The sequence below is a fragment of the Talpa europaea genome, assembly GCF_964194135.1.
Source record: "Talpa europaea genome assembly, chromosome: 15".
In the NCBI taxonomy this organism is placed as follows: domain Eukaryota; kingdom Metazoa; phylum Chordata; class Mammalia; order Eulipotyphla; family Talpidae; genus Talpa; species Talpa europaea.
In genome coordinates this window covers 1,391,549-1,415,447 of record NC_140083.1, presented here as the reverse complement: position 1 = coordinate 1,415,447, position 23,899 = coordinate 1,391,549, and the positions used below count along the sequence as shown (strand labels likewise).

At 59.6% G+C, this 23,899-nt stretch overlaps 1 protein-coding gene across 1 annotated transcript in view; it reads left to right on the top strand.

The window, feature by feature from the left end:
* Nucleotides 1–23,300, top strand: part of ATXN10 (ataxin 10) — a gene marked incomplete at its 5' end in the record, with an annotated part of 47,570 nt that extends 24,270 nt beyond the window's left edge. Inside the window, 5 exons of the mRNA XM_084255556.1 lie at nucleotides 903–1,011; nucleotides 2,335–2,504; nucleotides 17,809–17,872; nucleotides 22,502–22,689; nucleotides 23,056–23,300. Coding sequence (XP_084111682.1) covers nucleotides 903–1,011; nucleotides 2,335–2,504; nucleotides 17,809–17,872; nucleotides 22,502–22,689; nucleotides 23,056–23,061 — 537 coding nt within the window. The 3' untranslated portion in view covers nucleotides 23,062–23,300. The remainder of the gene's footprint in view (nucleotides 1–902; nucleotides 1,012–2,334; nucleotides 2,505–17,808; nucleotides 17,873–22,501; nucleotides 22,690–23,055) is intronic.
* Nucleotides 23,301–23,899: the final 599 nt, after the last annotated feature.

The following is a 23,899-nucleotide window of genomic DNA, read 5'->3' as shown; positions in this document are numbered from 1 at the left end:
AGCTAGAAAATGAAAGCTATTAAGTAAAATGAACAAAGCAGGGCATTAAAATGTGTGTGTGTTCTTGTTATTTATTTGGAGATTCCAGTATCGGGTATTAAAATCTTACCTTTAAATCTCCCAATTACAGGACAGTAAATATGCATATAGAATTAAAAGCAGAAAGTAATTTTTTTTTGAAGGATACTAGCTTTATGATCTAAATTAATACTATGACCACAGTTTGTCAAATAATGTGTACTTTAAATAAAAGGCGGCTCAAAACCTGTGCAGAAACTGCAACCGAGCATTTTCACGCCTGACAGTGCTCTGCTGCCATTGGCTGGAAGCTTCTCGGCCGCGGCGTCTGCGCAATGATAAATTATTTGGTAGATGTGTGCGTTTGCAAGTCACGTTTCCCAGCCTTCCAGGATATTGCATGTGGGTTTATATTTACCCAGAAATAATGCAAGTTCCTGCAACCAGAGTTCTCTCAACCACAACACTTTACAGAATTCCTGTGGACGAGAAATTAATGTATTTCATGGGGTATTTGTATCTTTAAAGCAGAACTTGCTTGCTGGAAATGCTTTAAAAAGAAAGTATTTGCATAAATGTTATGTACGTAGCTAGCAATTTTGAACATTTATTCCACTGTTGGAAGGTATTTTGCTTGAATAAGAACTTTCCTGACTCTTTGCTCCAGGAAGACCCGTCCTGACACGTCTGCGGGCCTTGGCGGCTGGGCTGCCAGTGCAGAGGGTCTTTCCCACCCTTGTTTAATGCGCTGGTTTGGCTCTCGATGATTTTACTTCTCTGTGGCTGTGTCAAGGCATGGGGATCCTACGTAGTAGTCATTCCCTTAGCAATTTCTATAAATTCCTTTGCGCTTGACTTCAAAGCCCCATGTCTCTGTTGCCCAGGAGGCTCTGGCCACCATCAGGCTTCTGGACGTCCTTTGCGAAATGACGGCCCACGCAGACCTGCTCAGCGGCCTACAGGCCTTCCCCGGCCTGCTGGAAAGAGTGATCGGTGAGTGACCCTCACGTATGGCCGTTGCAAAGGAAAAAACCTGACTTGTCATGCTGTCATAGGAGCCCAAGCACAGACCCTTAATTTTTGGGGTACTGAGATTTTTTTAAGAATATTTCTTCATGAGAGGAACCTAATGGATTTATACAGCTCAGTGTTTGCCACATACCTGCTGTCTGTCTGTCTGTCTGTCTATCAGCCTGCCTGTGTGCCTCTCTACCTGTCTGTTTATCTGTCAGTAAGTCGGGGTGCCTAGACAGTAGATGAGAGTCTGATGGCTGTTCTCCCGGCGCACTTAGCAGTTGTCCCTGCCGCGAGGCCGTGGTGGTGCCGCCCCCTGCCCCGGCGCTGGGGCTGGAGGGCATGGGCTGATGTCTGACAACTGTAGTTTTACCAGATTTGTTAGCAGATTTTTCCCAATTGCGTTTATGGACCACAAAGAATAATGCCTTATACTTAGTAACTACGTTTTTGATTCTTATAACAAAACTACTTTAAACAAGAAGCCGTTGTTTAAATACCACCATCTTTGCTAAAAAGCTGCTCGCTGCAAGCTTTGCTGGAACCTGCTCCTTGCGGTTAGCCAAGCTAATGAGGTTTCTGTTCACTGTTTGCTGGGTTTTTTTTCCTTTCAAAAGATTATACTTATTCTGCAGCCCCACAGCTGAGTTTGGAGCTAGATGGGCATAGAGGAGTTAGCGAGGAGCTGTGGAATCTCCCATCAGCGCTCTGTTTTAAATATAGTGCTTTCGTGGTGATGATTAGACTAAACTACTGTGAGCCTGGGAAGCTGCACAGCGTGCCTTTGGAGCCGGCAGATGTGGGCTGTTGTCCTGCGCTGCCAAGTCACTTATCTGAGCCTGCTTTTGTCATTATAAGTTGGGGAGATAACATCTGCCCTTAATAGGCTTAGCGTGGGGTTCCAGGAGATAACGTGGAAATACTTAAATACAGCTTCTGGAAGATTCTCTGCTTTCGTAGACTGCCTAGAGGCACCTCAGAGAGTATAACATGTTATTTCTGATTATCCGGCCAATGAGAAAAAAAATCCGCGGCCCGTGTCCTGTGCTCCGCAGCCAGGTGTTGTGTTTCAGACGCGGCTGCCGTGAGGCTGGAACTGGAAACCTCTTGCTGAGGGTGGCGGTGGAAAAGGTTTAGCTCCCTTTTCATGGTGGACAAGTGACAGTTATTTAAAGCAAGTTTTCAGGACTCTCCCTTTATTGTATTTTAGTCTATTAAAGACATGAGATTTCTTTATGGAAAAGTAGTATCAAAACAACGAGTATTTCCCGTGGAAAATGGCGCTTGCTCTCTTCGGCGCAGATCTTCTGCGGCTGATCCACGTCGCTGGCCACGACACCACGAACATCTTCAGCACCGCGGGCTGCGTCACGGGGGACGGCAACGTGTCCAACATGGTCGAGGGGTTCAAGTCTCATCTCATTCGTCTGATTGGAAATCTGTGTTACAAGAATAAAGAAAACCAAGACAAGGTAGGGCGGCTCCCTGGCGTGTGCAGGACACACAGGCTGTGTCAGCACGAGTGTTTCGAATTTGGAACACACTCACCTTTTCAGAGTGAAGGTTTGGGGTCCTGAGAAAGTGGTTTGAGATGTGTGTGTACACGATGGACAGAGAGACACATGACAGAGATGCTAGCGATGCATGGCATGTCAGCTTTGTTATTTTTTACAAGATTTTATTTATTTATTTTTGCATAGACGATCTGGGGTGGAAACCAGAGGTGGGGCGGGGGAGAAGATTCCCCAAAAACAGAGTGGGGAGCAGAACAGGCAGATCTACTGAAATGCACTGCTGAGGGGAGCAGCAGGGAGACAGAGAGGTCTGCTGTGCCGTGTGGGTAGCTCCCTGTCTGGGGATCGCATTCAGGCATTTGTGGTGGTAGCCTGAGACTGAACCCCTAGGCCTCCAGGGAGGCCCTGGGTCTTGGCTATCGCGTGTCGTGTTTGTCCTTGGTGTGTTGAGCAGCCCTGTTTAGACACTCTCTGTGCTGTCCAGAGACGGTGCATTTAAACACTGTGTCACAAGGACAGTCCATGAGAACGGGTGTTGGAAAGGCCGAGATGTTTCCAAACACAAAAACATCAATAATCAGTAGTTCCTTTTGACCATTTTCTTTCTTTCCTTTTTTTTTTTTTTTTAAAGATTTTATTTATTTATTTATTTATTTATTTATACAAGCACTGGGTACAGTCAGAAGTGCAGGAGGGTGAGAGAATTCGCCAGAGCCGGGAGCAGAGCAGGCAGAAGGACCGAAGTACACTGCTGAGGGAAGCAGCGGGCGGCAGGAGAGGTCTGCGCACCATGTGGGACCCTTGCCCGGCGGCTGGGGATTGAACCGGTGCTGCAGAGGCTGCGGGCAGCTTCGCTGCCCCAGCGCTCAACCGCTGCGCCACCAGGGGAGGCCCTGACCATTTTCTTAAAAGAAAACAAACCTTAACTTGCGTGAGGGCACACAGTGACGGAGGGCCACCTTGTCGGTGTCTCAATGTTCTGACCTGGACGTAACTCGAGCGTTCCGGCTGGAAAGCCAGGCACCAGCTTCCAGCCCGTGTGCTGAACAGCTTAGCAGAGATTCTCTGGAAGACACGGGCTGGCACGGGAGGTGGGAGGACTGGCTGCTTCGGAGGGGCCACCTGCTTGTGTCTTCCTCCATGTGTTTGGACTTGGTTTGGCGGCACCAAGTGACGAGTGTGGCCAGGATGGCTGTAGACACACCTCCCGGTCAGGCTGGCCCGTGCTGCTGGGAGCAATGACAGAAGCTGGAGCAGCCCACGCGATTTCTGGGATAGCCCTGTTGCTCGCAGACTCCATGCTGGCCGGGGAGTGGCCGGTCACCGGGGAAGGGGTCCGACCCCTGAACGCCCCGGGCCGAGAGCTGCTGGGTCCGCACGGAGAGGCCCTGGAGGTGGAGCTGGTGGGGAGGGCGCCGTCAGGCTCGCGAGGGGGGCCCAGCTTGGGCCCTTCCTCACACAGCTCGCACCCCGAGAGTCAGGCCGGCCCGGCCAGCCCTTTTAGGATCCAGGACCCACGGCAGTGTGGGGAAGATGACAGCCTGGGAAGCAAACAATCGGTGTGGGTCTGTGCTCGCTGTCTATCAGTGAGGCTGGCCTGTCGGCTGACCCCTCGGACCACAGCCAGGTCTGCGGGGGCACCCAGAGCCGAGACAGGTGAGAGGAGCAGCCATGTGGGGGGCCGCCGCAGACAGACGCCCCGGCCAGAAGCTGCGAGTGCCAGGACAGCTTGGGGCACCACAGCCCCTGGGACTGAGGGGGCCCAGGATGCAGCGGCGGGTGCTGGTGTGTGCTTGGGCGTTACCCCAGGCAGGCACCAGGGCCTGCGGGCTGTGTTCTCGCGGGCCGGCCCTGCAGCGTCGGCCGAGGGCCACGGCCTGGCCTCCCAGCCCCTTCCTGCCCGGTGAGCCTGGCCCGGCCTTTAGAACTCAAGGTCACGGGTGACTTCTCTGTGACCCCTTCTCAGGTTTCGGAGGCTTTCTCCCCACGCCCTGCCACACCGTCGCCCACTCTGCTCCGCAGCCAGCGCTGCCCGCGCCCGGCTCTGTCTGTAACCACGCCGCCTTTCGGGGGTTCCTTCTGTATCTGCCCTTGTTTCACCTTGAGGCTTTCGTGTGACCGCCACGCGCGTGCGCAGGCACCCGGCACAGGGGGACACGTGCTTGGCCCCAGGGCCCTTCCCTTGCTTCGGCAGGTCACCCCGCTTCTGCCCTGGTCACCCCACCAGCCCTGCCCACCGTTTCCTCGTCTCCTCAGCCTCAAGAACCCCTTTCCCTGGGCCTCCTGGAGGAGGACGGCCCGATCTGTCCTCCCGGCACATTTTCTGTTTCTGTGGGAGGCTTCGCAGCCTGACTCTAGCTAGTCGGGGTGCAGGCAGGCCGCTGGGACTGTGAGGCAGCGGGTGCATCTGCCCAGCTCCTGGCGTGCCTCGGCTGTGATGTTGGGTCCATGGGCGTCGGTGCTCCTGGTGGAATCTTGCAGCACAGAGAAAGCTGTGGCCCGCAGGAAGAACCCAGGCGGAGCCTGCGGGTCAGAACCGCGCGGACTTGCCTCTCAGCACCCCGTTTCCATCTGTGTTGAGGGGACACCTGGCCGCACCTCTCTGATCCTCACTGCTGCTGGTGTGGCGGGGGCGATTGGCTCCCTGCTCCCGGCACAAGGGCCTGGGCTGTCTCACCCGCCTCCTCTCCGACCCCTAGCCTGCCCCGACCTGGGTCTGGCTCAGGGTCCCCCTCGTATGCGCTCAGGGAGAGACCTGCAGGCCACGCCCCTGGTTGCCCCAAGCGCAGACCCCTGGGGTGCACACTGCGGCTGGCGGGGTTCCTGAGAGGAAGTCAGGTGACAGCAACATGAGCCCTTTCTTGCGCGAGAATCATTTTTTTCTTGCCAGCTTGACCATAAATGCTTCTGAGCTCAGGTTCTCTTCTGCGATGGTGGGTAGCTGCGAGCTGTCCCTGTGGACTCCGAGTCTGCTCCGGCTCCGTCCCGGGAGCAGGGTGGGCTCTGACCCCAGCCGGGCCGGCCAGAGCAGGGGGCGCAGAGCCCCTCAGACGTGACGGTTGCAGATGTGGGCAAGGTCTGGCTTGCTCGGAATCCCTCCCCTTTGTAATGTAATCCCAGTTCAAGAAATATGTCAAATTCATAAATCAAGCTGCCACCGTTAGTTTCCTGAACTTACAGTTCCTGCTGCAGTAATGAAATTTGAATTCCTATCTGGAGGACGCGGCCTGGGTCGGTGTGTTGCACTGCAGACCTTTCTTAAAGGCCCAGAACCCCCTCTGTCTGGCCCAGGAGGATCACCTTGCAGCCGAGGTGTGCCGTCATCTAAAGGCAGACCACACCCGGCGCGCAGTGAGGCCCTGCTGTCCTGGGGCCCTTTCCGGGGCCTGGGCCTGGCCTCCTGCACCTTCTCCGACCCCTCCTTCCTGAGCCGGGGGGGCACCTGGAAGCTGCCCCCCGGGTCAGCCCTGCCCCTCCCAGGCTGGCGAGTCGGCACCCAGGACAGTTGGGTCACCCGGAATTCAGCCTGGGAAGACTGGGCTGAATCCGGGCCTCCCCACCCCCACCCGCCATCAGAGCAAGTTGCTCTCCCTAGCTGTGACGCCGTTCACTCAGCTGCAGCGGGGGTCCAGGGGGTCCCTGTAGACAAGGGGGTGGCGAGTAGATGGGGTGACCCAGGCACGTGGTGAGAGGAGGTGGCTGCAGGAGCCACATGGGCATGGGCGGGGGTGCTGGCAGGCCTCTGGGGGCTGGCAGGGGAGGGTGTGCCCGGTAGGAAGGTCCCGGCTGAGTTTGAAAACTCGGTGAGCTGCGGCGTGCTCCCTACCCTGTGGCCCAGGAGCTGCCTCAGTTTCCCCAGCCATAGTGGCAGCTGGTAGAGGTGGTGGCACTGGTAGAGGACCGGCCCCCCACTCCATTTAGGAATTTTGTTGACCCCCCGCGGCCCCGCAGGGGTTTGGAGAATGGCTTCCCAAGGGTCAGGATGTCTGCACCGGCACCAGGAGGGCACGAAGTCGGTCCTCGTAGGTTTGGTTTTGATCTTGAAAATCACATCTAACAGCTCTAGACCGCTAGCGCAGCGTTGTGGACGTGGATAAAGTGACTTCCCACACACTTAGGCTGCAAGGCGTTTGTCGTGTACTGACCTGATAAGTTAAATTGCTCTGAAGTCTTAGCTTAGTCACACGTGGGTTAGGTGCCTTATGTAAATGAAGCCGCGTTATGATCTCCTGTGAGTGCTGTTCTCTTGGGACAGCTTCGTACGCAGTTCAGCTTGTCCTTACCAGAAATCAAGGCTGGCTGCACGCTCTGCATGTTCAGCTGCGCACACTGCTTGTTCACTTTATTTAAATCTGTAAACAAGGGGCCTCCCTGGTGGCGTGAGGGGTTAAGATGCAGCCTATGAAGCTGGCCACAGCCTCTGCAGCACGAATTCCATCCCCGGCCAGGGAGCTCCCCACATGGCGCAGCAGACCTCTCCTGCCTCCCCGCCGCTCTCTCAGCAGTGGATTTCAGTCAGTCTGCTGTTCTGTTCCCCGCTCTGTCTCTGGTGAGTCCTCTCACCTCCACACCTCTGACCTGCACCCCAGCTCTTCTACGCATAAATAAATAAATCTTTAAAAAAAAAAAAAAAGTGTGAACAAGAAGAAGAACATCTCAGCTTCGTGACGAGATGCACAGGTTCAGAGTTGAATGTGATGCTTTGTGACTTACACAGCAGAGACCAGCTCCACTCTTTGCTCTGGGAGGGCCCTGGGGTGAGTGGGGTCCTCGAGGCCAGCCGGTGCGTGTGGGTGTGCGGCCCATGTGCCCACGGCGTGTGTGCCCACCCGGGCGGCACCAGGGCGGGATGGGGAGTCTCTGTGGTGGTGGCTCCTGACGGGGGCTTTGCGGGCATCTCCCGCCAGGAGCCCGGGGCCCAGTGACGCCCCCGCAGGGCTCTGAGCTCCGCATTCCTGTGTCTGCGGCTGTTGCCGGCAGATCTCCGCTCGCAGGACCATAAATCATGACAGCCTGGCTCAGACGCAGCCAACGGGATGACACTGACATCCTCACAGAGCGCCCAGGGTCTCCCGTGATTTAGAATACTCTTATCTCGGCCTGCACGTGTCTTATCTCCGCAGCAGGTCGAGGGGGGGTGGAGAGGGGGCTCGGCTCGGCCCCGAGAGCGCAGCGCCGGGAGGATGATTGTACCTGAGGAGCAGTAAGGAGCTGTCTGGGGGGCTGGGTTTGTGATGGGGCAAGCAGGCAGCCATGTGCTGAGGCGGGGCCGGCCAGAGACTGCCCCACACACGTTCCTGCACGCGGGGCCCAGGCTCAGCCCTGCCCGCCCGCTCTGCAGGCTCGGCGTGGGGGCTGGAGGGGTGTAGGATGGTTGGTCCCTGGTTTCTCTCCTGATCTTCTTTCACCCCCTTCTAATTTACATGCAACAAAATGTAAATTTTGACCAACGTGTTGGTGAGTCTTGACAAACCTGTGCCCGTGACTGTCACCCCAGTCCGCCATTGGGCCAGAGGGCCCAGCCCCACGTGCCGGCGGCACCACAGGGCGGGCGGCCCTCAGGCCTTGCTCTCCCGATGGCGGAGGCCAGAGGAGGCTGACGCAGGCCCGTCCTAGGCCTTCCTGCCAGGTTCTCGGTGGCCGGGCTGGGCTCCCGGAGCAGGCAGCCTTCCCCTGTGGGGCGCCGCTGGCCTGGCCAGGCTCTGCACTGCCCGTCGGCCAGGGGCCGGTCCCAGCAGCACAAATCCATCCCGCGTGGCCTTCATCGGCGCACGCCCCGAGCGCCTGCACATCCTGTGAAAGCCACAGGTGCGGGTCTTGCTGGTCAAAATACTGTTCTCAGAAAAGCCCCCCGCAGGGGAAGGTCCTCCGTGGACATGGGGCTGTGGGCGGGAGAGGAAGGGGCTGCGGCCGTCTCCTGCGGGGACGTCTCTCCTTCCGTTCATCTATCAGCTTCATGTGACCCGGTGACACCCCAGGTTCTGCCTCCTCTGGATAAGTTATAGGGTTGCTTAGGTGAGTCAGGGGACAATAATAGCCAGAAAAGTCCTTGAAAAAGAAAAGTGACTGGTCCCACCAGACAAGAAAACATTCCAAACCGCTATAATTACAAACAGTGTGGTATTGGCACGTGAAGAGAGGGCCTCCTGGAACGGGACGGAAAGTCCAGAAATAGAGACGCGTTCTCGGAGGGCCAGTGTGTCTTGGAGCCGGCGTCCCGGGCCGCAGAGGGAGGGAGGACGGTGGGTGGTGTAGGGGCAGCCCTGTGCCCGCCACACACGGGCTTGGGGGCTCCAAGTGGCGGAAATATAATTGTGAAAACACCTGAAGCCTGCAAGTCCCAAGGGCAGGTGACTGCATTCTGTGCGGGATTGCAGGGAACTCTGTCCCGTACAGCTCGGCCTGGAAGCAGCCAGGAGAACCCTGAGGAATTTAGATCTACTGAAAAAACAAGAAACCTTTGCTTGGCACAAAACAGATAAGCCAAGTAAAATGATAAATGACGTAATGAGGGGACATTTGCAACGTAAGTCATAAACAGAAAGCTTGTCTGTGTGGCACACGGTCTAAAAATTAAGGAGACCAGCAGCCCTGGAGACAGGCTGAGAAGAGTCCAGTCCACAGCAGGAGCTCGTGGGCCAGAGAGACGGCCTCAGGCCCTTCTGGGCAGCCAGGCCACTTCCCCACGGAGCCCCCATGTGTGGCCTGCCCGGGCTCAGCTCCCGGGCCCACCCTGTGGCCCAGCACCCTCTGCCCAGTACCCTGCTCGCAGAGCCCAGCCTGGACACCAGCTGGGACCACCCATTGCAGCATTTTTTAAATTCTGAGAAGGCGGAGATGAGCCAGGTGTGTTCCGGCCGGGGCTTGTGCTGGGGGTGAGAGGACTCACCAGAGACAGAGCGGGGAGCAGAACAGGCAGATCTACTGAAATCCACTGCTGAGGGGAGCAGCGGGCGGACAGGAGGGGTCTGCTGCGCCCTGTGGGTCAGCTCCCTGGCCGCCCGGGGATGGAACTCAGGCCATAGCTGTGATAGCCTGAGACTTAACCCCTGTGCCACCAGGGCGCCCCTTCTTAGTTGAACTTTCTGAGCCAAGTAATATTTCTATTAGTTGAAGAATGGCTAGCGTGGAACTGGAGTGATTGTGTGCGTGTGTGTATATATGCACACACACACGATTATGAACAGTGATCTTAAATAAACCAAAAAGTTGCTTTTAATATTGGAAAGTAATTGGTTTGGATTTTCCTATTGAACGAGGTGTTACTCCTAAGCGATACCTGGCTTTCGGGAGAAGTTGGTCATCCTTTGTTCCATGTTGAATAGCCTGTAATTATCAAGATTATCCAGTTAACATAAAGTGCGTTTTCGTTTTTGTTATGTCGTTACCATAGCTGGGGTTGGGTGGGTGTTCCAACGTTTGTGAACTCGAAATTCCTTTATGATGATGGAATATTTCACGTCTTAATACTCTTGGTATAGGGTTTGTGTTCAAATATTTTACCAGGTATGTGTTTTTCACGGGTTCATATAATATATAAAATGCATTTCTGTTCCAAGAAAAATATGAGCGGTAAACAGCTGGGAGGGCACTTGCAGATCTGCCTTTATTGTGCTGTCTGATGAGTAATGCGCTCAGCTATGCGCAGCCTCATGTTTAACCAGGTTAGTGTTTAGTTTCGGTTAGGCTGTTTTCCTTATGAGCACAGAAGTGGCCAATCCCGGGCCTGCCTGTCTTCCAGATGGAGTTTTGCTTTGTTTCCAGATCATGCTGCTTAACATAAGGTCAGATTTTCTTGTGAAAACAGATTTCGGATTAACCATGCCGGCGCGCTCACCCACGCCCCTCCACGCCTGCCCGTGCTCTCAGCCTCAGCTTCGAGGTGCAGAGGAGGGCGGGGACTCTGCTCCGGATCCCCCCGAAGGCCCGGAGCCTGCTTTCCTGGAGGCTTCGCAGGGAGCGTGAGCCGTGAGCTGGGGCGTCCTGCACGGCGGGGTCTCTGGCCCTGGCGAATCTGCCTTGCTCCATTATATTGAGGCAGACTCCTGCCTGCAGCCTGTTTCTGCAAATAGAGTTTTATTGAGACACGCCCGTCCCTTTGTCCGCCACTCATGGGCCGCACCAGCACCGCTGGGCAGCTGTGACAGAGCCAGCTGTGTGACTTGCAAAGCCTACATGATTTGCTTTCTGGCCCTTTAGAGAAAAAGGCTCCCCACCCAGCTCACAGTGCAGTGAACAGCGGTGGCTCGAGCCTCAGCCCGGCCGGCAGCTCTGCGCCTCGGTCGGCGTCGGCCGTGAGCACCACATGCTCGCTGCGCGTCCGGCTCTGCCCTAGGCTCACGAAACACAGGAGCAACCAGACACGCAGAGCCCTGCCTCACAGACCGTCCAGCCCAGCGGGCGCCTTCTGTCCACCGGCACAGGGTGGAATGATGGGTCCAGCCCTGCAGGTGGTGAAGCAGAGCCACGCCTCGCTCGGGCTGGAGCCTCCCGCGCCGGGTCCTCGCGCCCTTGGGTGTCATTGGAGGAGAGGGCGACTCCGAGTCAGGGGTCCGGGAGGATAGCATGGCCGCCGGGTGCTCTCGGCTGCGCTCACGCCTTTGGGATGTCCTCCCGGGCCCAGGCCACATGGCGCCGCCCTCAGCAAGTCCCCTGGACTGTTGCTGAGCAGCTGCCGACTCCACTCGTTTGAACAAAGACTGACCCGCCAGGTGAGGGAGCAGGAGAAATGCCCGCGAAGTGGAGGGGCTCGCGTTCCAGACCTGGGCATGGGATGAAAATCGCTCTCACCGTCCCGTTCTCTGCGCTTCCAGGCCGGGCTGCCTCCACCGCGCTGTCGGGAACAGCCTCTCCTGGCTGCTGTGTGCTCTGCTCTCCGTCCCTAGTGCGGCCTCGGGGGCTGGCGGGGCGCGGGGAGGGCTGCTCCGTGTCTCTATCCCGGGCCGCTCCTGCGGCCCTGACGGGGCTGGCTCGGTTGGTCGACAGAAGTTTCCTGTTAAAGGTCTTTATCTCCTAAAGCAGTTGCTTGCAAACCTGAGGCAGGCGGCAGTGCTGAGACTCCGCACACCTGTAGGGACGGCGGGGCGGGGCGGGGTCTTGGGGCAGCGAGCGCACCCACGTGTTGCTTGCTGAGAAAGCACCTGCAGTGTTGCTGCACCATCGTGAAGGTAAAGGCAGCTTGGCTCCTCGACAGAGGCGATAACAGCGGGGTCCCAGCGCTCAGCGCGGGCTGCGGGCTCTTGAGTGGAGATGCTCCGGCTGGACAGACCCACACTGGCCGTGAGGCCGCCCCTCTCGGGCCACCCCTGCAGGTGTGCGGGGCGGGTGGGGGCGAGCCCCCCTCCTGGGCCTGGCGTCCTCGCACGGGCCTGGTCACCAGCATCCAGCCGTCTTCTTGACGCCGAACTCCTCCTCCGGTCACCCGTGTGCTCCTGGCGCCAGGGCTGGGACAGTCGGTTGGAACCAAGCCGTGTCTTACCCAGGTCAGTGGGGTTTGCACGTGCTCATCTGTGCCCCCCACAGTTCAGCACAGCCAGACGCTGCGTATTTGACAGCTCACGGTCATCGGGGCTGGAAATAGCGTCCGAAAGGAGTGACCCTGACGGCGCCCCGTGGACGCTGCTCTACTGATGGCCGTGACTTGTAAGGAAATCTCGCCGTGTGTTTCGGTTACTGCCTCCTGCTGATGGCGACCATGAGCTGAGCGCCTCCGTGCCCCTGGGGCCCTGTGTCGGCCGTGGGATCTTCCCACTGCAGTGGCAGCTCGGCAGGGGCTCAGCAGACTGTCCCTGGGTCCCCGGGCTGGGTCTCCAGCAGTCACCCCCACCCCCGTGAGCCCTCGTGCCCATGGCCTGGCCCCGGCAGGCCCCCAGCTGGGCTCCCTGCTGCTGCCTGCCCCTCGCACTGCCCTGTAGGCGGCCAGGGTCGCCCTGGAAACTGGAGTGGGTTTTTCCTTCTCCTGCATAAAACCTTCAGCGGCTCATTTACACTTAGAAAAAAATATTGAAGTGATTTTCCTGATCCTTCCAGGTTATAGTCTAACACACACACCCCACACTCACCGTCGCCCCCAAGATTCACGTACAGTTGTCACGAGGCCCAGGGGGGTGCAGGCAGCCCTAGTTTTTGAGGCTCCTCCAGGGATTCACAGCAAGGATGGAGAGCCGCTGCTTCCCGCCATGATTCTGAAGTGTGGCCTGTGTTGAACCAGTAGGTAGCTACAGGCCCTTGCGCCCTGATTCAGGCAGCCCGGGAGAGACCCAAGGATCGGCATTTCCAAAGAGTGGGCTCTGAAGCCCCCGTCCCTCTGTGCCCCCTCCTCCGGGGCCAGGCTCCGCACGCACACTCTGCCGCCTCCTCCCTCCCCCGTCCCTGCCTGCCCAGCCCCTTCCTGTCGCTGCACTGTGGCCTCTGCACCTCCCTCCCTCCTGGGCGCCCAGACCTTCGGGCTCCACTCTGTGGTCTTGGTCTCCGTACAGGTGTTGTCGCTGTAGAGGCCACCGCGTCTAAAGGGCCCACCCCCTCCAGGCCACCGGTCCCCTCACGGTCAGCACAGTCCGCAGCGCAGCCTCAGGTCCGCCCACGCCCCGGCCCCCCGCCCCCCAGCTGGACCTCGGGCTGGGGCGTGTTTACCCGTGTGCCAGTGGGCCAGGGGGTGGGTGAGTCATGAGGGCTGTTTTGCCTCCTTCACACACTTGTGTTTTTTTTGGCGAGTAGTTACTGACGCCCAAGGGCGCATCGCGGCCATAGAATGAATGAACCACGCCCGTGCAGCGGGAGCTCGGAGGCTGGGGAGGATCCGCATGGCCAGGGCTCGGCTTAGCCCACAGCCTGCTGGCCAGAGGGTCAGGACGGCGCTCCCGGCCTGGGGAGAAGAGCCCCATCGGGCTCTTCTGCGGGCAGGGGTGCCCTTGTTGGGGGCGAAGCTGCGTCTGTCTGGACTGTTTGCCCCTCGATGAGGACGCCCTTGTCTGTGCCAGCCACACGCCTTTCTTTCCCCAGGATACTGGGGGGAGTGTTTGCCCCCCAGAAGACTCTTAAGTGGGTCAGACCAATCCAAGAATCAAATTAGCTCCCAAATCACTTTGACCTCAAGGCAGAAAATTCATTCCATGTGAAGGGACTGCGGGAAAGCCCCGCGCCCGCCGCAATCACACGCCGCCCGCGGGCCCTTGTGGCCGGCTGTTAATTCATCTCATTATCAAACTCCCAGGGAGATATTAAAATCCAAAGATTACATTTCATTTTAATTTAAAACCAAAGACATTAAACTCAAATTCCCTGTCCCCAGGAGTTAGGGCGCAGAGAGCGGAGTCCGGTGTGTCCTCCCAGCTTCTTGCTCTGCTCTCCTCCAGGACTCCGAGCATGGCGGGCCCGGGCACCCTCACCTGCCCGGCCGGCGGCATCTCTGGTTCACCAAGCCCAACGCCAAGTCATGATGCCCCGGGGCTTAAATTAATGGGCACACAGGTCTGTCAAAGCCCCGGCCCCCAGGAGCCCAGGGAGGCGGCCGGCCACTGCCGGTCTCTGGAAGCCGCCCCAGCCGGAGCCCATCCCTGCCGCGGTGCTCGGCGCCCCAGGAGGCAGGCGAGGGCCCGGCCAGCTTTGCCGGGTGGCGTTTCTCGGAAACACTCTCCCCTCCTGGTGTGAGCGAATCCGGGGCACCGTCCCTCCTGCCCCCACCTCTCCGAGTCCAGCACCACGTCCTCGCTCAGCTGCTCTTGGTCCGGGCCACCAAACCCAGCTGGTGGGGGGGGGGGTTCACGTCCTGGTAGTGACCTCTCTATCTGGCTGGGCTGGCCTCGAGAAGGTCCAACCTTTGCTCCTGAAATGAACCCCAACAATACAACCCTCCCTTCACCGGGATCAGCCGGTGGCTTCTGTCCCCCCGCTTCCCATACCCGCCCCCCGCGTCCCCCGAGCGAGGGCCTCCAGCGCACGCGCTCTGATCCCAGCCTGGAGTCCTGGGGTCTGGCTGAGCCAGGTCTCGCCATCGGGCGGGGACGCAGCCCTCACGTGTTTCTGGCCTCTGGTCACGATCGCTGCTGGTATGTTGTCCTTATTGCGAGTTTAATTCTCTCTCTTTTAAAAGTAAGAAGCAAGGTGGGGCTGGCCATTGTCCCCCGTCTGTAACACCGGGGCGGTCCACGTGGTGATGTGCGTCCTCGCGTCCTTGCTCGGTGTTCAGTGAGGGCACGATGAATTTGTGTGACTTGTTTGATGATTTAATATTCCTTTTTTTTTTTTGGCCTGGGGGGGCCGGTGTCTGTTGGTGGGTTAACTGGGCCTGTGGCTGTCTCCTGGCTTGGAGCCAAGTACAGCGGCCTCTCAAGCCAGCTGGGAAGCGTCTCCTCCTCCCTGCCGGTGTGCAGGGACAGCCTCACAACAGCTTATCTGGACCTTCAGAGCCCGAGAGCCGTTTGGGCCTTTGGCTATTTTTGCCAGTGAGTCCTGGTCGTTTTCTGCATTTACATCTTTCAGTTACTGTTCCATTCCGGTTTTCTGCTGTGACCCCTTGGAAATTTCCTTCTTTTGTCAGAAATATCCACCCCATGTAGGCCTGTATTTGTTTTCCACAAAATCAGTATTCTAGCAATGTTCTCTGACGCTGTTTCTCTTGTTTCATTCTATTCTGTTAAAGTAGATTGTGCTTTTCTCGGTCTTCTTGGAATTTCTCCATTCTGTTAATGTTTACAAAGAACCAGTTTTTGGTTTTGGTTAATCTTTTCTACTCCGTTGTTAATTTAAATGACCGACTCTTGCCGTCAGTCTAGATAAACAAAGATGCAGGCGGAGGCCGACATCAGAGGCGTGGCAAACTCGAGTGACATCTTCAAGGGCCAAAGGAAAACCATCAACCTAGAGTTACGCATCCAGCCCAAATATCCGTCAACACTGAGGGCATGAGAAGGACATTTCCCAAAAGACAAAAGTAGAGAGAATTTGTGGTCAGCCGAAGTAGCTGTGTGTCAGAAGGCCGAGGGGCCGCATGGGTAGGGGTGGAGGCAGAGACGGCCGGCGGGGGGCGTTGGGCGCTCCGGACTCGCACCAAGAAATCAGAGGAGAGGGTGCGTGTGTGGGAAAAATAAAACACCTTTATCGTCACTTTTGAATTCATGTAAAATAAAAGCAGGCTTAATTGTGCTGTATTTGGGGCTTCGTAACAACCCATAAGAAGAAAATGTGTACGCACCACCCTCCGGACGCCGCGTGGAGCGCAGCGGGAACGGACTCGCGCGGGTGCCGCGGTCTGCGGCTGCTTGAGAAACCACCGTCATTAGGCACTCGCTGCGCCCTAAAGCAACCACTTACAAATAAAACTGGTGGTAGGTAGTTAGTGAAGAGTAGAGGAGGAGCAGAATATCCTCTCAAGTCAGGAGAATAGGAGAAGGGGAAAAGCACAAGCAGGCGGACAGCCGCGACCCCAGCGCGCCTCGGCAGAGCACGGGCCCGGGAGGTGGCCCCGCGCCGCCGGCTTCCCAGCACCGTTCGTTAAAGACACGATGAAAAAGACCAGCCCGGCTCGTAAACGGGCAGGACGCTAGCGCCAGGCGCCCCGGGGATGGAGGCGCTGTCAGCGCCAGCCGGGGAGGGCCAGCTAGCGGGCCCCGTTCCCCATGGTCCCCTTGTGGCTCGAGCGGAACCACACGCCTGCAGAGCCCCCGTGGCCGTGGCTGGGGCGGGCGCAGGCCCCTCTGTCAGCCCCGTCCGCTGCGTCTGTCCTGGGGGAGCCCGTGTCCCCGTGCAGGGGTGCCTGGGGGCTGCCGGCAGCCCCTCGCAGCAGCTGACCCACTTGCTGTGGCTCCGGTCACCCCCCACGTGTTGGGCTGAAGAGCAGACGACTTCCTTGTTTCATGAGGTGTGAACAGAAGAAAACGCGTCGTCTCCTTGTCCCCCCCAGTTCACGCACAGGAGCCGGGTGACCCCCCCCCCCAACCTGGCCTTGACCCTCCCGAAGCTATTGCGTCCACGCGGTCTTGTCTGCGGGGCTGGCCCAAGGGTCGTGGCGCCTCTGCCCTCGCCTGCACTGGACCGAGCATTGCGCACGCTGGATGAGCTCCCGTGGGACGGCGCGGCCTGACCCGACTCAGGGCTCCGGATCCGCCCTTGGTGCCTCCCCGTGCCATGCCGTGGCCTCTCCTGTGCCCCGGGAGACTGCGCCCTCGGACCGTTGGGGGGTTCTGCTTTCCCAGCCCTGCGAGGAGGCGTTTGCATGCGCCGAACACACTCGAAGGCTTTTGTTTCTCGCTCGCCAGGATATGAGCGCTGACCCTAGCCCAGTAGGGCATCCCCGGCTGGGAACGTGGCTTTGGTTGGCCCGCGTCCTGCTGCGGGGCTGCCCTGACCCCGGGGCCCCACCTTGTGCAGGGCCCAGGCCGGCCCTTCACATGCCCAAACCTCATGGGCGAGCCGCACCCCCCTTGGAGAAGCTGGTGCTGTTCTGGGGGCGCAGCTGTGTCGCCCTCACCTGCTCAGGGCACAGCCAGGGAGAACGGCCTCTGCAAGGAGAAAATGACGTCATTGATTTCACGCTCATCTTCCTAATTTAGCTTTGAAGGTAAAATTCACTTCTTTGCCTCGGTGCTTTTCCGTGCTGAGAATCCAGTGACAGTCACTGTCCACCCATTGCTTCCAGCCAAATACACGAGCAGAGCCTGGAGTCGGGGACCGGCCCCTGTGTCCTGCCCGCTGGGGGGCGTCGAGGGTCCTCTGGCCGCGAGCGTCCCCCAGGGCGCAGGCACGGGCCGCTGCTGCTCTGTCCCGCGGTCTGTTTCTTGTTGGCGTTTCATGTCGTCAGATGAACGCGTGTCTGTCTTCCCGTTACACAGTTTACAGATTTAGTGTTTGAGCCCTCTGACATGTATGCAGGGTTCAGAAGCCAGAACCCCGCAGCCGGGTGTGCCAGAGGCCGCCCCCCCACCACCCCGGCCGCGTCCTCCCTGTGCCCCCCGCGCCCTCCGTCGCGCGCCGGCCCTTCGCCGGTTTTGGGGATGGAAGAAATACGTGCCCCTCCCCACAGGGTCGCAGAAGACTCACCCTCGAGCCCCCGCCCTGCTCGTCGGTCGCCCGAGACTCCCCCACTCACTGCAGCCCCCCACCCCTCCCGATCACGTGACCAGCGAGCGCGCCCTCCTTGTTTCACTGTCTTTAAGTGTTTCTGGGTTGAGCGGTGAGTAGCAAGGCGGAGACGGAAAACAAGTCGCCCACGGTCTCCGCCCCACCGGGCTCTGCCACGCGCGTAAATCTGTCTGCTCCTCCCCAGGTGAACGAGCTGGACGGCATCCCCTTGATCCTGGACGGCTGCAGCGTGGACGACAGCAACCCCTGTATCCTTCCCGTGACCCCTCCCCCGCGAGGTGTGGGGGGCGGCCGCAGGCGCTGCCCCGAGCCGTGTCTCCAGCCCCCGCTCCCCTGACAGACCCTCCCAGCCGGCTCGGGGGAAGCCCCGGCAGAGACCTCCCCGTGGCCCGGTGTGTGCCGCCGTCGCCTTCCCAGGCCGTGACCGCTCCTGGCAGTCCTGGGCCGCGCCTCTCGGGGCCGCTGTGACGTGACAGTGGTTCCGCCACCTCGGACACGGGCGCCCGTGACCCCGGGAGCAGGAGGCACATTCAGTGGGGGAGGGGGGCCTCGTGTCCTTCAGAAATGATTCTGAAGCTGAGGGGCGGCCTTGCCCTGACGTGGGTTGGCCCCTTGGCAGGTGGTCTGCTGGCGCCTGCTCGATGCCCGCGCGGGTCTGAGGTGTCACCTCCCCAGGTGAGCCGGGGCGGCCGAGTGCCCTGGCCTGGCTGCCCGGGCCTGCGCTGAGTGGTGGGCTGAGGACGCAGACGCCGAGAGCACGACGCGTGGTGCGTGGGGGTGTCAGTTGCGGGGGCTGTGCCTGCTCTCGGCACAGGACAGCTTCTCCCACAAAGTCTCTGCTGCTCCTGAGGGCTGGTGAGCGGCTCGCCATGCTGCCACCCCCGGGGTTGGGCGCCGCCCTTCTTTGCCGGACGTGCCGTGAGGCTTTGCGCTGCACGAGAGGCCGAGGTGGTCAGGCGGGCGTGACGCCGACATGCGTGTCCCTGGTGGGCTCCCGCCTCCCCCGGCCCCCTGCGGCCCTGGGCACTGGTCTCCTGTGGGCCTTTCCACCCAGGCGCGGCCTGAGGCCAGGAGGCGCAGGGCTGGTGTCTGGCCGCGGCCGCCGCGTGATGGCCGGTGCCGGCCGCGCTGCGTCCCAGCTGCCCGCCAGGAGCGGGTTTCTCCTCGGTGGTGTTTCCAAGCAGAAACAGCTGAGCTTTATTGGAAATGTTTTTCTTTCATTCTTTTTGATCTGTGTTTGCCGATGGCCTTGATGTGGGCCTTTTTAACGCTGTTTTCATTGGAGGGGCCGGGCAGGGACCAGCCGAGCCCTGAGCTCGGTTTTCCCCTTTTCCTGCCCCTCTTCCTCCTCCCTCGCCTGCGCCTCTTTCCCCTTGGTGCTGGCGGCCTCCGTGGTGCCTGCGACCTGCGAGCAGAAACCCGGTTTATAGGAATAAGCGGGCGCTGTCTTCATGGCCCGGGAGGCGGGGCGGGTCTGCCCTGGGGCCTGCGGGGGGGGGGGGCGGGTGCAGGCCGGGGTCTGGGAGGTGCCGGGAGCGGGACTCGATGCCTGGTTGTTCACACCGATAGCCCGGGAGGGCGCGTCCCCAGGGGGAGAGCCCGGGAGCCCTCGCGGCAGGCGGGCAGGCCGGGCTCCCCACGAGGGTGAGCAGGGCGAGCCCACCCTACTCACAGCCGCTCGCGCCCGTGAGTCAGCCCCGGAGTGAGGGGTAAAACGGGGCTTTGGAAGGAGTCTTAGGAGACTGTAGCTTTTTTCTTGGGAAGGCAGCGATTTCTTAAACACGACCTTGTGGCCGTGACCGATGAGCGCTCCCTGTGCAAGAAGGACTTGCAGCACCTCCTGATGCATCTGAGAAGGATGCAGGGCCACCACACATGAGCAGGGGGCTGGGGCTGGGGCTGGGCCTGGGGCTCGGGGTGGAGCTGGGGGCTGGAGCTGGGAGTGGGGCTGCGGATGGGCTTGGGGCTGGGGCTGGGGCTGGGGAATGCTCTGGTGCTCCCAGGCCAGGGAGAGGTAGGTAACACGCTGTCCCCAGCACCCCATCCCCTGCACCCAGATCAAGTCAGCATCTAAATAGACCCATTCAAAAGTGAAAGAGGAAGAAGGGTCTGTTTTCTGTAGCTTTTAGGGTATCCTGGCAACGGCTTCCCAGGGCTTGAACCCGAAAGTTGGAGGCTCAGCTTCCCCAGAGTGGCCCCTTCCTGGCTCGGGCCGCTCTGGCAGCTGGTGCTCTGCTTCCCCCGCCCCGCAGCTCCCGCCCCCCAGGGCAGAAACCGGAAGCAGAAGGATTTTCACCCAGAGGAGACAGGTGCCCCGGCCCCCACTGGCCAGCCATGCCTCACAGCCTCCCTGCTCTGCCTGTTCTGCGCTGGCTCCCTGTCCCGCGAGGCCGGAGGGGGTGGGTGCTGCCTGGGCTGCTTGCACAGAGAGCGGACGGCCTGAGGTCTCTCTCCTAAGTCAGCAGCTGGAAGGCGGCCCTTGGCCAGGCGAAGTGCCGCCTGGACCCCAGGCCTGCGGTGCCCTCCCTCTCACCCGGGTGCTGCCTGGCTGTGAAAGCTGACGTTGCCTGGCATCTACTCAGCGGCCCTGCCAGCCTGGACAGACCACGCCGGGCGCCCCTCCTGAGCAGGTGTCCAGCAGACACCCCTGCCCTGTCCCTGCTGGGAGCTGACCGGGAGCGGCCCCGCGGCTCACAGGCCTTAGGTGCGGCTTCGGTCAGCAGTGGTGGGGCTGGGGCTGGCCCTGGAACCCGTCTGGACGTGGGTGCCCGACTGTGGCTGCGTCTCCCCTGCTGCACTTTTAAGCGGTCGGTAAAATGATCCCAGAAAACGCAACGTACAAAATTAGTTCCAGTGCGTCGGGCCTTTGCCACCAGCACCTGCGGCTGTGAGCACCTGCGAGCACCTCACGGGGTCCTGGGGCAACGCTTTGGCAATTGCCTCCCGCTTTGCTCCCCCTGCCCGCGCCCTGGCAGGGTTGACCCGTGACTAGGCGCCAGGCGAGAATCGCCCCTTCAGCAGGAAGCAGGGCGCCAGGCCGGTGCTCTGCCTGGTGGGCAGGGCGCGTTTGCCAGTGTTCCGGGCCTTGGCGCCGGAAGCGCTTCCAGAACAGTCTAGAAGCTGGACAGCTTCTTTGCACCCTGAAAAATCTGTGCAGATGCTTCTGCATGGTCTGAGGAGACTATTTGAGATGGGAAAGCTGCTCCTTAAGCACCTTTGTTTTGGGGAACCTTGTCGTAGCTTTTCACCCCGTGAAGCGGGTGTGCCCGGCCCCGCTCTCAGACAGCCCCCAGACGCCTTCTTTCGGGGGTGCTCCTGCCCCCACCCGGGGCAGTGCTCTGTGGAGTCGGCCGCATCATCCACGGGTTTGTGGCCGTATGTGGGCCTTTTGTATAAAAATAAACCTGAGGGCCATATCCTGGAGCAGGATGCAGGCGCGGCCCGCGCTGTGCTGGTGTGGTGAGTGGCAGGAGCCGCGTCCCCTGCAGACGCCTGTGGCCGCCTCCGCGCTCGAGCTGCGTGGCGTGCAGACCCCGACCCCGCAGAGCAGTGAGCTCTTTTGAGCATATTTAACTCGTTTTTATTCAAATAAAGTCACGTTTTCAGTGCCAGAACGTTTAAAAGCTCATGTATTCATTCAGCAGATACTTGCTGGTGCCTTCCATGGCCGAGGTTGGCAGACCCGGAGTGTAGAGATCTAAATCCAGTAAATATTTTTGGCTCTGCGGCTGCATTTTCTCTGCCGCGGCTCAGCCTGGAAGCAGCCTCGGGGGGTCCAAGAAAACGGGCCGGGCTGGGCGCCAGTCAAGTTTTATTATGGAGACGGAATTTAAATTTCAGATAATCTTCATGTGTCACAAGGTGCTATTCTGCATTTTCCCAGCTGTTAAAAATGTAAGACCGCCTCAGCCAGCGGCCTCCCCAGCGGGCCACTCAGCATGGCCGGGGCCAGCCCCACCCGCCTCGGGGCGTGGGCGCCTTTCCTGGCGGGGGCATCTTCCCTTCAGTTCGGCCTTAGCTCACCTGACTCGGCGGTGACCTGTCACCTTAGCAGGATCCTTCCTTGTCGTGAAAGGGCTTTCCGGGTCGCGCTGTCGCCCCACCTGGAGTCTCCCCCGCCACCGCCGCCGCCCTCCCGTGCCAGGACACTGCTGGTCCTCCCCTCACCGGGGAGTCCCCGGGCAGTTCCGGGCACCAGCCTGGCGCCCCCCCCCCCCCGTCAGCAGCCACGGGACCCGTGAGCTCTCTCTGAAGCTCAGCGCAGCGCGGGCGTCTGTGGGGGGCTCACTCTGTTTCCTCTGCGGCGGGGGGGGGTCATCTGGGTGGGAGGCGCCCCCCCCCCCGTCATGTGGTTGGAGCTCACACAGTCTGAGAACCCGCCTCGCCATAGGTGGGGGACTAGGTCAGCTTCAGGGGTCCTGACTACCCAAAGGCTGATATCTTAGGGGCCAGACACCCATTTCTGGTGTGAGAAATGCCCCAGTGGGAAACACCTGCTGGTGGGGAGGACTTTGTTTCTCCTGATCCCTTTCGTGGCAGGGAGGGTGGGTGGGCCCTTCACTGGAAAAGTGAGTGTATGTGTGTGCATGAGTGCGTGCGTGTGTGTGTGTGCGTGTCCATCAACAGCAGAGGTGGCTGTTCTGAGTCCCTGCTTCTCGTTCCTTCTTTCAACAAGTAGGTACCGTGCCTGCGTGCGCTTGTCGTGGGTGTCCCATGCTCACACGCAGACATGTGTGCACATGCCTGTGCTGCATCTCCAGCTCCTCCCACTTGGGTGCCCATCCTGAGCACAGTCCCCAGAAAGCGGGTGCTGGGTGGGGTGCCCGCGGAGGGGCTGGAGCGGACGCTGTGCCCGGAGATTCCTTCACTCTGCCCAGTTCTGACCCAGTGGGTGGTGTACGCCATCCGGAACCTGACGGAAGACAACAGCCGCAACCAGGACTTGATCGCCAAGATGGAGGAGCAGGGCCTGGCAGACACATCCCTGCTTAAAAAGATGGGGTTTGAAGTGGAGAAGAGGGGTGACAAGCTGATTCTGAGATCCACCAGCGACAAGCCTCCGCAGGTGAGTCCTGAGCCTCGTGTCCCCAGGGCGCCCCAGCCCCGGTCACGCCGGCTTCCGTGACACGCGGTGGGCCCGTCCGGCCTGCGGAGAAGGCCGGCCTCTGCGCTGCCGTTTCCTTCGAAGAGTTAAAATTTCAAACTCCTCCTAGGGGAGAGAATAAAAAGGCCATCGTTTTCACATGGTCCAGAAGGTTCTAGCCGGAGTTAGGGTCTCCCGAAAGGGAGCAGATGCGGCTGCGGGGCGAGGCAGGAGCGGGAGCGGGAGCAGGTCTCCCGGCGTCCGGCCCCTGGACTGTCCTTGTTCTCTGGTGGACGAGTCTCACGGAGAGACTGTCAGACCTGCAGCCCGCCTCCCTTTTCTCCTCAGGAGTGAGCTCTCCAGACACCCGGATCTTCGCCTCCTGCCTGCGGAGTTTGTCCTTCTGTGGACGTGACGTCGCCCGTGTCCGGAGAGTCCCCAGTCGGATTCGGGAACATGTGAAACTCTTAGATGATAGATGACCGCACGTGTAGAAGCTTAAATGTGCCCGTACAGGAGCGTCCCGGCTTTTTCGTTTTTGTTTTTTGCTTTAAAAGTGTAGCCGTCGGGTTTGCCTTTGTCCCTGAGGACTCGTGTGCACCTGAGTGGTTTCTTGTGCTGACCTGTGGCGGCAAATAATAAACTCGCCTCACTGAGGGCGCCTCCCGGCTCGGGAAGACCTCGGGCTCCGTTCCTGCCTCTCCCTTTCATTTTCCTCTCTCGGCAGGTTTTCTGAGCCCTGGCGGGCGCTGAAGTGGTTTCTCACTGATTAATTCTAAGTCTCTTTTCACCCTTTCTGCCTTTCCCAAACATTGACAAGACTCACTTCCAGTTAATTAATTGGAGAGAGGCTGAGAGCAGCAGCTCCCCTTCGGGGCCTGTGTGGGGCTGGGCCCTCCCTCTGGAATGCTGCTGGGGCTGGGGAGGGACTGGCCGTTAACTCTTCTCCTTCCAGACCCGCATCTCCCCTCCCTCCTGCCCTGTGAAGGGGTGCCCCGAGGTCGGCTCTGTGCGCTGGGCCCCGCGTGCGGTGCGGCTGGAGGGGCCCGGAACCGCACGGGGCTCTGGGGCGGGAGTGACCAGTGTGTCTGCGGGCGCCTCTCTCTCTCCACGCCCACTCACATCAGGGGCAGGGCCAGTGGCAGGAGTCCTGAAGCCTTGGAAGCATCCAGATGTTCAGGACGGGCAGAGC